The 15,113-nt window shown below is 45.6% G+C and overlaps 1 protein-coding gene across 1 annotated transcript in view; it reads left to right on the forward strand.

The window, feature by feature from the left end:
* The window catches only part of LOC114034203 (tyrosine-protein kinase JAK1-like), a gene marked incomplete at its 3' end in the record, with an annotated part of 28,747 nt that extends 13,840 nt beyond the window's left edge, over positions 1–14,907 (forward strand). The window contains exons 4-7 of the mRNA XM_027849801.1: positions 1,650–1,773; positions 8,461–8,614; positions 12,458–12,621; positions 14,565–14,907. Of these exons, the coding sequence (XP_027705602.1) occupies positions 1,650–1,773; positions 8,461–8,614; positions 12,458–12,621; positions 14,565–14,907 (785 nt within the window). The remainder of the gene's footprint in view (positions 1–1,649; positions 1,774–8,460; positions 8,615–12,457; positions 12,622–14,564) is intronic.
* Positions 14,908–15,113: the final 206 nt, after the last annotated feature.

A 15,113-nucleotide genomic window follows, 5' to 3' on the forward strand; every position in this document is an offset into this window, starting at 1 on the left:
TTAACCTATTTATGCTTGTCACCTAGCCTACCTTATGCACAAGCATACTATGAAAGACTTTCAGCCAATCAATCCAAGCCTATTATGTGCCAGGCACTGTGCTAAGTGCTGGGGATACAAAAAGAGGCAAAAGACAGTCTCTACCCTCAAGGTCTAATGGGAGAGACAACATGTAAAGAAATATACATATACATGCATGCATACATACACATATATGTGTGTGTGTGTATAACTTTATTAATGCTTTATTGAAATCTGAGAATATCCATCTGACAGCATTCCTGTAATCTACTAGTCAATAAAGGAAGTGAAGGGTGTCTGAAATGTCTTGTTTTTGATTGCATAAGGGTTCAGAAACCGTCCCTTTGATTATGTATCCTAGAATTTTTTCAAGAATCAAAGTGAAGTACACTGATCTGTGGTTGGTAGATTCACCCTCTTTCGTTTCTTGACTATCAGGCAGCATTTGCCTTCTCCCATCGCTTGGCATATCTCTCGTTCTCCAAAGGTCTTCCCCAGATCACCAGTGGCGGCTCAGTAATTGTACCCACCCACTTTTTAATGCAATTACTCCTGTTTGGAGGCTTGCAGATGTGGAGGACAGCTCCAAGTTGCTTACTCATCAACTATTCTTGGTCTTTCTTCCATTCAAAGAAAATTCTTTTTGAAAAAAGACAAGAGAAGCAAAATTACAGGTGGATAGTTAGGTTCAGACTTCATTGTATTTCCTCCTCACCCTCGGAGCGGACCTATATCGTGGGGCCACTTCTTGTGGCTTTAAAAAGCCCCTCAAACCCTACTCACTAAGGATGGCACAGTTAGGTTGACATGCGCATGAATGATTGGCACAGGGGCAAAAGAGACCCTCAGAGCACAATGAGATGGCGGAGGAGGAGCACCCCAAGAATAGGAGGTCGTTGGTGTTGGTCTATGGAGGTTCTCATAGTGTTAACACTTAGGTAGGTAGAGCAAGTTTCATCGGCCTCACTTTATAGATGAGGAAGTGGACCTTTAGAGGGACTGGGTAACTTGCTCGAAATCTCATAGTTAGTGATTGAGACAGACTTTGAGCTCAGGTCTCCTGAGTAGTAGATGGTCATAGGATTTAAAGTTAAGACAGACCTCAGAGACTATCTATTACAACTCCTTCTTTTACAGATCAATCAATAAACATTTATTAAGCACCTCCTGTATGTCAGTTGTTGTTCAGTCATTTTTCAGTTATGTTTGACTCTCCGTGACCCCATTTGGGGTTTTCTTGGCAAAGATACTAGAGTTCTTTGCCTTTTCCTTCTCCAGCTCATTTTACAGATGAGGAAACTGAGGCAAACATGGTTAAGTGACTTGCCCAGGTCACACAGCTAGGGGGTGTCTAAGGCTGGATTTGAATTCAGGAAGATGAGTCTTCTTCACTCCAGGCCCTACGCTCTATCCACTGTACCTCCTACTTGCCCCACAGCACTGACACTTTTTTCAGGCACTGTGCTAAATGCTGGGGATACAAAAAGAGGCAAAAAGACAGTCCTTGCCGTCAGGGAACCTACAGTCTAATGAAAGAGCAACATGCAAACATATATCCAAATTAAGGAAATGGAAAGGAGTACTAGAGCACATTTCTCTCTCTGATGAATTCCTGACCTTTTCCCTAGGCATCTCTCCACTCTGCCACAACCTCTTTGCCCTGTACGATGAGAAGACCAAGCTGTGGTACGCCCCGAATCACTGCATCAAGATTGAAGACAAAACGTCGCTGAGGCTGCATTATCGAATGAGGTATGCAGAGTCACTGTTGTGGCCCTCTTGGTTCCAGACCTGCAGAATCACTTGATATCTGGCTTAAGTGAAGGCTGGATCGATCAATCCATCAGGCAATTGGCAAATATTCGTGAAATGCATACTCAGGGCTAGAGGGAAAAAATGAAAGTCCTTGCCCTCAGGGAGCTTATATTCTATCGGAGAAAACATGTCTACTAATAAGCGAATAGAAAACATGATTTGGTGGCAAAGATTGGTGTAGATGTGGAGATTTTGTCAGCATGGATAGGGGCGGTTTTTTAGGCTGAAAAACACTTGCTTGTTTGGCATGGGCTGAAGGGAATAGTGATTTGGGGCATGCATTTCAGAATGGCTCTAGCCCCTGGCAGCCCCTTTTCCCCTTGTAGGAAATGATCCAGAGTGTTGCTCTTGGGAGTAGAGACAAAGGGACAGATGGGAGAGATGAGGAGAAGACTAGCCTTGCCATGATGGGCCCCTGACTATACTGAGTATGGAGAACCCTTCTCCTAAAGGACTCAGACAGCAGGAAGGATGAGAAAGGTGTTGGTCTGACTGGCCCTAGCCAGACTGTGGAGTGGGAGAAATGTTGTTTTGGGGCCTCCCCTGGGGAAACCCTCCTTCTTCCCCTTCGTGCCTCCCTCATCCCTTTCCCTGAACCTAGGGCCTCCTATTGCTTCTGCTCTAGACTAAGGTCTCTGTTTATTTTCCTATTACATGAGGGGAATAAGCTTTTTATGGTCAGGATCCAGGTCTCTTACTCATCAAAAAAAAAATTTCCCAGTATCACTTCTCCCTCCTCACCCCACCCTATTGCCCCCCCCCCCCACACCTCAGAGGCTTTGTTTTGTTTGTCTTATTTAATCTGGACCTGGAAGGAACTCCTGGTATGGGGACCCTCTTCACCTCTACAGATGTGTCAGTCATCTATAACGAGTCCTGAAGGGTCTGGGGCAGCGAGGTTTGCCCCAGGTCCTGGGCTGGTTTGAATGCCAGGTCTTTCTGAATCCAGGGCCAGGCCTCTACCTGACAGCATCTGATTCAAAGGAGGTGTTACCCCACTCAATTTAACTGCCCCCTTCAGAAGGTTCTCTGCAGAGGCAAAGACAGCAAGGACAGTCCCTGCCCTCGAAATGCTGGGTCTCCTCTTCTCTGGTGGGCTGGGTGGGGCAGGGCGGGGTGGGACACCTACATGGAGAAGTCAGTACAAGTGGTCAGGAGGGCTGGAGAATGCTAACAACTGTGCCCAGGACTACAGAAGAGAGGGCTTCAGAGGGATGAAACATCTTCCAGGCATGCTGAGTAAATGAAGGAAGGAACGGTGCCCAGGCGTGCTGTCCCGCCTCCTCCACCCTCCCCCACTTCTGCCTCCTTCATCATAACCTCCCCAAGTCCGAGGCCTTACCGGCTCTTTTTAGAGAGAAAGAGGCTTGATTCTTGCTGGACTGAGAAACAGACAGTTCAAATACTAGTGGCTTAGTGTGTTTTCCCCTTTCAGGTATACCACATTTGCCTTTTAGCAAGGGGTAACTAATAAGAGGAAATGGAGGTGTTGTGGCAGGGTGGGTGGGGGTGTGTGTGTGTGGGGCATGTGTGTGTGTAGATGTGTGTAGGTATGTGTGGATGTGTATGTGTGTGGATGTTTGGGGGGGAATATGGATATTTGAGGGTGGTGTGACCCTTCTCAGTTAGGCAGAAGGCTGCTTGATTCTCCCACAATGCACTGCACTGGCTAGCCCCATACTGATTTGCTTCCCTAGGCACCTGAAAGAGGTTTGGGTTCTAAAGAGATGCCGCCCACACAAATTGTCCTGCTGGTTGATACAGAGGCCTTGGCTTCTCTGGCAATCTCTTCAGGAGTTCGGCTTGGTCAGTGGCTGACATTTATGCTTTTTCTACCTCATTTTGGTAACAGATCCTAAGACTAGCTCTGTCCCTGGTCTGAAGTGGACCAGCCCATAGAGCTATGAAGTCTGGGCATTGTCTGAGAACCTGCTGTCCTGAGTTTCCTTCTTTCTTTCTCTTCCCTCCTTTCCTAGCCTTCCTGCCCTCCCTCTTCCTGCCTCCGCTTCCTTCTTCCCCTGCCTCCCCTCTCTTCTTCTTTCCCTTTTTCCACTCCTCCCTTCCTTCTTCCCCTTTCTTCTTTCTCTTCCCTCTGTCCCCCTTCCCTCCTTCCCCCCTCCTTTTCTCTTCCTGCCTCCGCTTCCTTCTTCCCTTCCTCCCCTCCTTTCTTCTTTCCTTCTTTCTCCTCTTCTTTCCTTCCCCTTCCTTCTCTTTCTCTTCTCTCCCTGTCCCTTTCTCTTTCTTATCCTCCCTGTCTCTGTCTCCGCTCTGCTTCCTTTCCCTTCTTTCTCCCGCCTTTTGTTGAGTTCTGTTGTTTGCGCATCGCTGTGCCACACTTTCTAGGGCATACTTACTGGCTGTTGCTCCCACACGAAGCTCCATTATCTATCTCTGGACCTTTGCCCTGGCGGTCGTCCAGCCCTGGAATGCTTTCCCTCCTCTTCTCTGCCTCCGGGGATCCTTGGCTTCCTTTAGAATTCAACAGATACCTTCTTTCTTCAGGAGGCCTTTCTTGGCCTCCTCCACCCAGTAACTGGAGTCTTCTCTTGCAAGGTTACTTTGTACTTGGTGGATAAATAGCTTCTATACATGGTGTTACATATGTACATCTCTCCACAGGAGAACATAAGATGCTTGAGGGCAGAGACTACCTCACCTTTGTCTTTATAAATTCAGATACGAGCAGAATGCCTGGCACATGATAGGTGGTTAACAAATTCTTGGAAATTGATTAAAAGAGCTCATGATCTTGTCATGTCTGCAAACATTTACAAAGTGTCTACTCTGTGAGCTTGAGATGAGTTAATGTGTAAAGTGATTTGCCAACTTGAAAGTTCTGTATACGTGCTAGCTATTATTATTGTTAATGGTGTTGTTGTCATTGGGTGTGGCTGATTAAATAAGATTAGATTCCTGCCCTCATTAAGCTTCTGATCTAGTAGGAAGAGCAACCAATCAATCAGTGAGCATTTAAGTGCTGACTATGTGCTAGCTTCTGTATGTGAGGCAAAAATGGAAGTCTGCCTTAATAACTTTACATTTTATTAAGGGGTACAGCCTGCACGCACTGAGATATATTAAAATACGTACAGGATTTTTTTTTTTTGTGGGGAAACACTAACAGCTGGAGAGGGGTGAGGTAGATCAGGAAAGGCTTCATGGAGTAGGAGGTATCTGAGCTGAACTCAGAAAGTATGGCTTCCATGAGGTGTAGATGAGAAGGAAATGCATTCCAGGCTAAGTACAGAGTGGGAATTTCACATGCGAGAAAGAACAAGAAAGACAATTTGGCTGAATTGAAGAGATTGTGAAAGGGAATTATGCGTAACCTGGAAAGCTGTCGGGGCCATTTTGTGAAGGGCTTTCAATGTCAAGCAGTGGAATTCTTGAATTTGTTCTTAGAGGTAATGGGGAGCCATTGCAGTTTATTGAGCAGGGGAATGAGAGGTCAGATCTCTGTCGAAGGAAAGTTTCTTTGCCAGCTGAGTAAAGGATGGATTGGTGAGATGAGAGACTGGAGCTGGGGAGACCAGTTAGAGGCTGGAGCAATATCCAGGTGAGGGTGATGAAAGCCTGAGCTGGGGGGGGGGGCGGTGTGTGTGGCTGTGGGACTAGAGAGAAAGGGATGGATGCCAGGGCAAACTGTGGAGGTATTGTCAACAAGACTTGGTAACTGCTTGGATGTGAAGGCTGAGACTGAGGAGCTGGGGGGGGAGATAGAATGCATGCCAAATAACCCCAATATGTGGTAACATGTGCCAAGCATTTAAGAGGCGTTTAAACAGTGTGCTTTGTGAAATTGAGTAGACAAAATACAAATGTATAATGTATATTATATATGTATATGTATGCATACAAACATATATATGTATCTCTGTGAGTGTCTGTCTGTACATCTCTCTGTCTCTGTCTGTATATCTCTGTCTCTCTCTCTCCCTCCCCCTCTCTGTTTCTGTCTCTCTCTCCCTTTCTCTCCATCTCTCTCTTGTCTCTCTCTCTCTGTCTCCCTGCCCCTCTCTCTGTCTCTCTGTCTCTGTCTGTGTGTGTGTGTGTCTGTACATCTCTCTCTCTGTCTCCCTGTCTCCCTCTGTCTCTCTCTGTTTCTTCTCTCTGTCTCTCTCTCTTTCTCTCTCTTTACATCTCTCTGTCTCTCTCTATGTTTGTATATCTCTCTCCCTCCCTCTCTGTCTCTCTCTTGTCTCTCTGTCTCTGTCTCTCTGTCTCTGTCTCCATTTCTCTCTGTCTCCGTCTCCCTCTCTGTCTGTCTCTCCCTTTCTCTCCTTCTCTCTCTTGTCTCTCTCTCTCTGTCTCTCTCCCTCCCCCTCTCTCTCTCTCTCTGTCTCTGTCTCTGTATATATCTGTACATCTCTCTCTGTCTCCGTCTGTCTCTCTCTGTTTCTTCTCTCTCTCTCTTTCTCTCTCTTTACATCTCTCTCTATATATTTATGTTTGTATATCTCTCTCCTCCTCTCTCTGTCTCTCTCTTGTCTCTCTGTCTGTCTCTGTCTCCATTTCTCTCTCTCTCTGTCTCTCTGTGTGTCTGTACATCTCTCTCTGTCTCCTTCTGTCTCTCTGTTTCTTCTCTCTCTCTGTACATCTCTCTATAGATATATCTATGGTTGCATATCTCTCTCCCTCTCTCTCTGTCTCTCTCTGTCTCTCTGTCTGTCTCTGCCTATCTCTGTCTCTCTGTCTTTGTCTCTCTCCCTCCCCTTCTCTCCTCCTCTCTTCCCCTCTCTCTGGGTCTCTCTCCCTTTCTCTTCATCTCTCTCTTGTCTCTCTCTGTCTGTCTCTCTGTCTCTGTGTGTGTGTGTCTGTCTGTCTGTCTCTCCATCTATCTGTGAATCAGTTCTCCTGCTCATGCTGTTTTGTTCATCTCCCTCTGACTCATTCTTCCAAAGGGAGCTGTGTGATAAAATGGAAATGAACAGTCCGTTTAGATGCATGGGACCCGGGCTCAGACTCTGGCTCTTCCTTATTTACTCCTGATCTATTCTTGGACAACTAACTCGACCTCTCGGGTGCTGTCTCTCATCTGAGAAAAGATGGCTTGGGACTGGTTGGCCTCCCGCATCCCTTTGGGCTCTGAGTCTGTGGTCCTGTGAGTCCGGGTGGTTCTTTGACTCTTGCGTGCATTGAGAGGCTCCCAGTTCAGCCAGGGAAGCCTGCAGAGGCTTTGCTCCCAGGCGCATCCGCAGTCCCCACTGAGCTGGGCTTGACCTGAGCCTCCCGCTGTGTCTCAAAGAAAGCGCTGTGTTCCACCCAGTGCCTGATGAAAGGTTCGCTGTCCGTCACCTGACACGGTCAGGCTGTGGAAGTCCTCATCTTGTATGTTGTATAAGGGGAATCCCAGCAGACTCTGAAGCCCTGGTGCGCTTGATGCTGGGTGTGGGTGACGCTGGCATGTGGTCCTTTCTGATGTGGACGTGTGCGCACTTGTGTGTATTCGTGTTAGGGCTGTCTAGGCTAAAGGCGAATACTGTAGGGAGCCTGTGCTTTACAAAGGCCTGGAAGGATCATTTTAGATAGCGCCTTAGGAAGGGCTATGTGGAACCAGCAGAATTTTTCTGTGGCTCTGACGACACGGGTTTTTTTTAGTTCCCTCCCTGAACAAACATAAGAACACGCTGGTAAAGAGGCACTATCAGTGTAACTGAGGTGACTGACTGTAGTGTGGGCCCACTCCTATCCAGTGTTTATAAAAAATGGATTTAGGTGTCCATGAAGAATGCTTGAAAGTGGTTCATTCCTTAGCTTGAGTTGGATTCAGTTCAACAGTTTATGTCATAGTAGCTGACTCTTAGTGCTAACACTGACTTTTGGGTGATAGAAAGACAGAATCAAGGCCCATGTTACATAGAATTTAAATTGTTTAGCTGGGATGGCTCAGAGAGTAGTGGATAGAGTGCTAGAATCAGTCAGATCTAGGTTTGAATCCCACTTTAGGCATCTCTGTGCCTCAGTTTCTCCATCTATAAAATGGAGAAAATAACTGGAGTTCTTACTTCACAGGGTGATTATAAGACCCAAGTATGATCATAGGCTTTTAGATTTAGAGCTGGAAGGGACCTGAGAAGCCATCTGGATTAATCACTTCATTTTACATATGAAGAAACAGAGGCTCAAAGAAGCTGAGGCTCAGAAATGACTTGCTCAGGGTTACTCTGATAGTATCAGAAGTGGGATTTGAAGCCATATCTCTGAGTCTTCTTCCATACCATGGAAGACCATGGTCTCAAATGTCCAGGTCATTGTTAAGCAGTGGATAGAGTGCTAGTTAGGGAGTCAGGAAGACCTGAGTTCAAGTTTGGCCTCAGACCCTAGGCAAGTCACTTCACCCTGTTTGCCTCAGTTTTCTCATCTGTAAAATGAGTTGGAGAAGGAAATGGCAAACCGCTCCAGTATCTTTGCCATGGAAACCTTAAATGGGGTCATGAAGATTGGATATGATTGCCATGACTGAGCAACAATAACAAAAGACGTAGAGATTATGTCTTAGAAATGGTGTGAGAGCAGCTCATTGGGTTCTCTCTCTTTCTTCCTTCTGAGGAGTCCAGCTCATGGCTCCTGGATACCTCCAGCACTGCCATGAGGGTGATTTCTGTCAACTTTTTTCCTTTCCAGATTCTATTTCACCAACTGGCATGGGACCAATGAGAATGAGCAGTCAGTGTGGAGACACTCCCCAAAGAAGCAAAAGAATGGCTACGAAAGGAGACGGGTCCTGGATGCCACGCCCCTCCTCGATGCCAATTCACTGGAGTATCTGTTTGCTCAGGTAGGACCCGGAGCTCCCAGAGACTCTAGGGAGCCGGGGGTGGAGGGGAGTGTGTGAGAGGCGGGGCAGGAGCAGGTCATTTCTAGGAAGTTGAGTCATTGCCTGGACATGACTACGTCATTGAAGCAATATTTCTGAAAGCAAGCTGTATGTAATGGAGATTAGCTATTTTGTGTGTGTATAACCTTTTCCTGTCCTACTGAGTATATGGAAATACCCATTTTATTTGGTGTTGTTTAAATTCAGAATTTTAGAAAATTTTTGTAAGAAAGTTAATAGCCCTAGTTCTTCTCTCTGCACACATTTGTATTTGGCCCACATTGGAAGATCAATGTTGTACTCTCCAGTGTGGGGGAGTTTTCCAGGGAACCAGAGACCTTTGGGCTGGAAGAACCCTTCAGAGAACATCTGGTCAGCTGCTCTTAGCAAACCTTCAAGGGCCTGAGCCATGGAAGCTAGCCACAGACCAGAGAATTCCTTTTCATAGGATCCTATTCAGCTTAGAGCTGAAAGGGACCTCAGAACTCATCTGCACCAACCCCCTTAGTTTACAAATGGAGAAACTGAGGCCTACTCAGTTTAGTGATTTGCCCAGGGTTGCATGGGTAGTAAAGCATGACAGGTGAGCTCTATACCCAGATCTTCTGAATCTAGAGCCAGGGCTCTTAAGCTGTAGTCTGGGGACTTGGTGGTGGTGTTTTTTTAAACTCTATTTGAACGTTCTGAATATTGTTTTTATTGTATAATTTGAATATATCTGGCTATCTTGCCTCTAACAATATTGATAGCGATATTTGAACATAGTGGTTTTTTGGAATTCTGTACATTTTCTTGGATGCCTTTTACAAGTTGATTCAGGGAAGAAGACCTCGCCCGATGCTGCCCCAAGGGGCCAAGGCCCATAAACCAAAGGTTGAGAACTCCTGCTCCTGAGCCAGTGCCCTTACCATTGAACCACACCGCTTCCTGGTTTAAAAACCAAAAGGCCCACAAGAGTGCTTCATATTTCAACCAGCAGGTGCCAGACTAAGAACCCAACGGCTCAGGAGGCAGACGCATGTGCAACAAGCATTTATTAAGCGCTTACTGTGTGTCAGGCACTATGTTGAGCGCTGGGGATCCAGATCTAAGTGGCACATACAGGTTTGGTTTTGCTTCCTATAAACCCAGGGGCCCTGGTTGCTTTCATTCTCATTGGTCACTCACTGAGTACCGGAGGAAATGGTGGGTGACTGTTTGTACCGAAGGAAAACAAGAAGTTACTTTAGGTTTAAAAAAAAAAAGCTGAGTGATTATCATAGCGTAAGAAAGCTCCAGATGCATCTCCCTTTGAGGGGAAGTGGCTTGTTTATGCCAACTCCCAGGCCTTCTTCCTCATCTGTCTCCTTTCCAAGCAAGCGAAATGCTGTGGGACTACATTCACCAGAGGCCTGTGCTCAACCAAACCACTCAACTAACTTTTATTAGGCACCTGCTGTGTGCAGGGGACCGGATGAGGGTCCATGGGAGGTACAGGGAAACAGTCAACTAATCAACCAGCAAGAATTTTGAAACACCTCATAGTCTGTCCCTCCTCACCTCTGCCTCTTTAAATCCCTGACTTCTTTCAAGGTTCAGATCAAAGATCTGCCTTTTCTGGGGGAGACCTTTCTTGGTCATTCTCCTCCCCCTCCCACCCCAAAGCCGCATTGAGATAGATGCTATTACCCTTATTTTACAATTAAGGAAACTGAGGCCGACACGTGTTTAAGGTTGGTTTTGAATTCAGGTCTTCCTGACTCCAGGCCTCATGCTCTATCCATGGAGCCACCACTATACCATCTAGTTCAATGCCATCATTTTATAGGTGGGGAAACTGAGGCAGAGAAAGCTGCCCAGGGTCACACACCTAGAAAGTGGCAGAACTTCTGGGATTCAAACCCAGATCTTCTGACTCTTTCCCCTGGACTGACATTTAATGGCATTAAGCTGGTCCTGAAAGGGGAGTAGTATTTCAGCAGGTGAAAGCAACCATAGAAGGGAGGGCATTTTAAGCAATGTCATGACCAAAGTCACCAAAGTGGGAGAATATAGGTCATGTTGAAGTTGCAGTAAGTGTCCAGTTTGGTAGAGTGTAGACAAGATGAAAGGGAATCATCTGAGATGAGGCTGGGAAGGTAAGAAGGCATTAGACTATTTAGGGGCTTGACTGTCAGGTTGACAAGTGTGGCCTTGATGTGGTAGCAAGGACCTAATGAGTGACCAACCAAGATTTCTCTGGTCCCTCCTCTATGACGGGCAGGGTGATGGGTACCAATTATTAGATCATTTTGTCTTTTAACCAGACCTAGGAGAGAGAGAGAGAGCATGGTGCAGTGTCCAGGGCATCAGACTCGGAGTCAGGAACATTTGGCATCATCGGGAACTGGGTTCAGGTCCTGCTTCAGATCCAAACTAGCTGTGTGATGCTTGTAAAGCAACCCGATCTCCCTTTGCAAAGGCAGGAGAAGGAAAACAGAATTGGGTACAAGGATCAGCCAGTGGGTCAGTCTGGCCAAAGTACACGAAGGGAGGCGACATAGAACAAGACTGGACCAAGGCCCGGGGTGAAAGGTTGATTATCAGCAGACGCATTTGCCTGTGATTCTAGAGTTGGGCAGGTAGGCAGTGCTGTCTGTGCATGGAGGAGAAGAGGTGGAGTCAGGAAGACCAAAATTCAAACCCTACCTAAGATGGTTGTGTGACCCTGGGAAAAAGACTTAGCATCTCTCAGCCTCAGTTTCCTGGTATGTAAAATGGGAACAATTAGTAGCACCTGCATCACAGGGTTGTTGTGAGGATCAAATAAGACAAATTTTGTGAAGCGCTTAACTCGGTGCCTGGCACATAGTAAGTACTATAGAAATGCTGCTATCATCATCATCATCGTCATCATCATCATCACTACTACAAGAGTTAACATGTATCAAGTGCTTTGCAAACTTGAAACCAGTTCATAAATACATGATGTAGGGATTTTGTTACAGATTGCCGATGAGAGTCTGGCTGTATCAGTCCATTTGAGGGTTAACTCCTTGAAGGCTGAGGAGAAGAGTCCTAGTGGTGGACTAGCAGGGATCCATCTTTAGTTGCAGGGTTCTTACCATTTGGGGTGTCCTGGATGGCGTGGACAGTCTGGTGAAGCCCATGGACTCCTCCCCAGAACCAGTACACAGAATAAAATATATAGAATTCGAAAGGAAATGAAAAGTTAGTGAGAATAAAGATGTAATTTTTTCTCATTCAAGTTCATATACTCTCTTGTGTCCTGAAGAGTCTTTGCACCCTAGGTCAAGAATCTCTGGTATGTAGTGTTCTTACCTCCTTGACACCAGACAAGAAACTGTGTGTTTAAGGGGGATGGATAGTACTGATTTTTATTAGCTGAAAAATACTCCAGTATTTATCCCGGTGCACATATGGTAAATAAAATGTAATTGGGGGGGCGGAGCACTAGTATTGGAGTGAAATCAAGGACAGCCCCATGTAGGAGGTGACTTTTGAGCTGTACGAAGAAATACAGCTAAGGAAAACCTTAACATTTTGGACACGTCTGGAAATATACACCCTATTCTGCACCCAAAGCAATCAGCCAGTCAACATTATTAAGGTGCTAGAAGCCACCATCTATCCCTCAAGAGGAGGGGAACTTGTTAAAAAGGTTTTGTTCCTTGAGAATTTCTTAACTGAGACAGTAGTTTACCCCTCCAGACATCCTATCCTGGGAGCTGTCCTCCTCTGGGAGAACCACGTGTTGAGCAATCACCTGAACTCCCAAGAATTTATCTACTTCCTGCTTAAAAGAAACTTTTCTCTCCCCTGAAGGGACAATATGATTTAGTGAAGTGCTTGGCTCCTGTGCGAGACCCAAAGACCGATCAGGAAGTTCACGAGATTGAAAATGAATGTCTGGGGATGGCAGTGCTGGCCATATCCCATTACGCCATGATGAATAATATACAACTTCCAGACCTGCCAAAGGATGTCAGGTAAGGCTGAGCTCGTCTCCCAGGAGAGCTGATGGTGACACCTTTTTAGCATGTTAATACTATGTGTGGTGGCATGTGTGTCCCAAGAATGTTGTATGGTGGAAAATCCTTGAGCGCCAAGTTCTTTGAGGAATCTATGAGTGACCTTGGCAGTAGAGAGAAGCATTGTGGGTACACATAGGCTGTAGAGGAAACAATGGGGTGCAGGGTGAAGACTGCTGGATTTGGAGTCAGAAGACCTAGGTTCAAATCCTACTTATGCCACTTACTACTTGTGTGGCTTTGGGCAAGTGACTTTTCTGGACCTCAGTTTCCTCATCTCTAAAATGAGGAATTAGACTAGATGATCTCAGAGGTCCGTCCAGTTCTCAAAGTAAGAAGTGGCATAAGTGACATCATTAAAACAAATGGATGATCAGAAAAGAAGGGGGGCAGCCACGTGGGCAGTGACAGGTCATAGGCCTTCTGGGACGTTCCCTTTGAGACACATAATTGAAGAACGACTGCCGTGACTCTTACTGGTTGAGGAGGTGTAACGGGATGCAGCCCGAGGTGATGGTAGGAGTTCACACGTGGAGGAGAGGCAGATGCCCCCAAGTATTGACATAATCTCTTTGCAGGTTTTCAGAGGCTTAGACCAGCTGTGTCCCAGCATCCCAGAGTCAAAGAATTGAGGGGTTTTCCAGCTGGAGGGTCTCTGTAGGTCAACCCCTCTGGTCCCTCTCATCTTACTGAGTAGTAAGCTGAAGCCCAGAGACTCTAGGTTCCTAGCTCAAAGTCATACAGAAACAGAACAATTTCCCTATTCCAAATCTTTTCCCTCCCAAGCTAGTGACTTCATTTATCACCAAAGTCCAGCTGATAACAGAAATATTATGTTTATGGGAACTTTACGAATATTAAATAATTTGATCCTCACAACAACCCTGGAGGTAGGTACTGTTGTTATCCCCAGTTTACAGATGAAGAAACTGAGGCAGATGGTGGTCAAGTGACTTGCCCAGGGTCACACAGACTGTATATATCAGAGGTGAGATTTAAACCCAGACCTTCTTGATTCCAAGGCTAGGTTTCTGTCTCGTTGCATCACACTGCTTTTCATTGAATTAATATTGGGTAAAAGACTCAGCATCTCTCAGCCTCAGTTTCCTTGTATGTAAAATGACAACAATAGTAGCACCTGCCTCACAGGTCATTGTGAAGCTCAAACACCACTTTATAAAATATATTAAGATCATAGTTTTAAACAGACCTTAGAAATCTTCTCATCCAACCCCCTCATTTTACAGACAGGGCAGCTGGGGTTTGAAGAATTGGTAAAGAATTGAAGTGATATGCAGTATTATAGAGGTGACATGAAACAGAGGCAGGATTCAAACTCAGGTCTTTTGACCTCTCTATGCCCTTTCCAGGGCAAAGAGGCTTAGCTGATCACCCCACTCCAAGTGGGAAGGGGATCTGCCATAAGGTGGCTGTTTAGCGTGTTATGTGTGGGCAATCAACAAAAGGCAATGAGTCGATAAAAGGTCAGTTGATTTTGCGACTTTCCAGAGTGCCTAATGAAACATTTGGCGAGGCTTGAAAGAGCTGGCCAAGACAGGGCTTTTGGACGGATGACCCATGGGGTTCCTTTTTGGCTAGCTTTTGATGTCTGGTTGAGTTCCTGCTCTTGATAGGAGAATAGGAGTAGCCCAATGCAGATTGGATTGCTTAAATAATAACAGAATTTAATAATGCATCTGTGGGTGTATATACGAGGTTCTAAACTTCTTGGGGAATGGGCACCTAGTGACAATTTTTGCTCATATAAATATTAAATAGACACATTTTCTCACCTCTCCTCTTCCTCTTCCTCTCCCTTTCACTTTCCATCTCTCCTTCCCCCCTCCCTCTTTCTCTCTTCCCTTTTTTTTCCTTTTTCTCTTTCCATTTTCCTCTTTCAGTTACAAGCGATATATTCCAGAAACACTGAACAGGACCATCAGACAAAGGAATCTCTTAACCAGAATACGAATAAATAATGTTTTCAAGGATTTCCTTAAGGAATTTAACAATAAGACCATTTGCGACAGTAGCGTGACTCCTCATGATCTAAAGGTGAAATATCTGTCGACCTTGGAGACTCTAACCAAACATTATGGAGCCGAAATTTTTGAGACTTCGCTCTTGTTAATTTCATCTGAAAATGAAATGAATAGATTAAACTCAAAAGACTGTGGGAACGTCATACGCTATGAAGTGATGGTGACTGGAAATCTTGGAATACAGTGGAGGCAAAAACCAAATGTAAGGATGTGTGTGAATGATCAGAAGAGAAAATCTTGAATTGTGGGAGTTTGTTTAGTGGGATTTTTGTTTGTCCAAGTTCACACTTACCTTAAATCTATATTTTGTGTAAAAAAAAAAAATGGCAGACACTGGTAATCAATGCCTGTCAGCTAGCTGGTGTGTGTGTGTGTGTGTGTGTGTGTGTGTGTGTGTGTGTGTGTGTG

This window comes from Vombatus ursinus, unplaced genomic scaffold, assembly GCF_900497805.2.
Source record: "Vombatus ursinus unplaced genomic scaffold, bare-nosed wombat genome assembly UNPS02008543.1, whole genome shotgun sequence".
NCBI lineage: Eukaryota > Metazoa > Chordata > Mammalia > Diprotodontia > Vombatidae > Vombatus > Vombatus ursinus.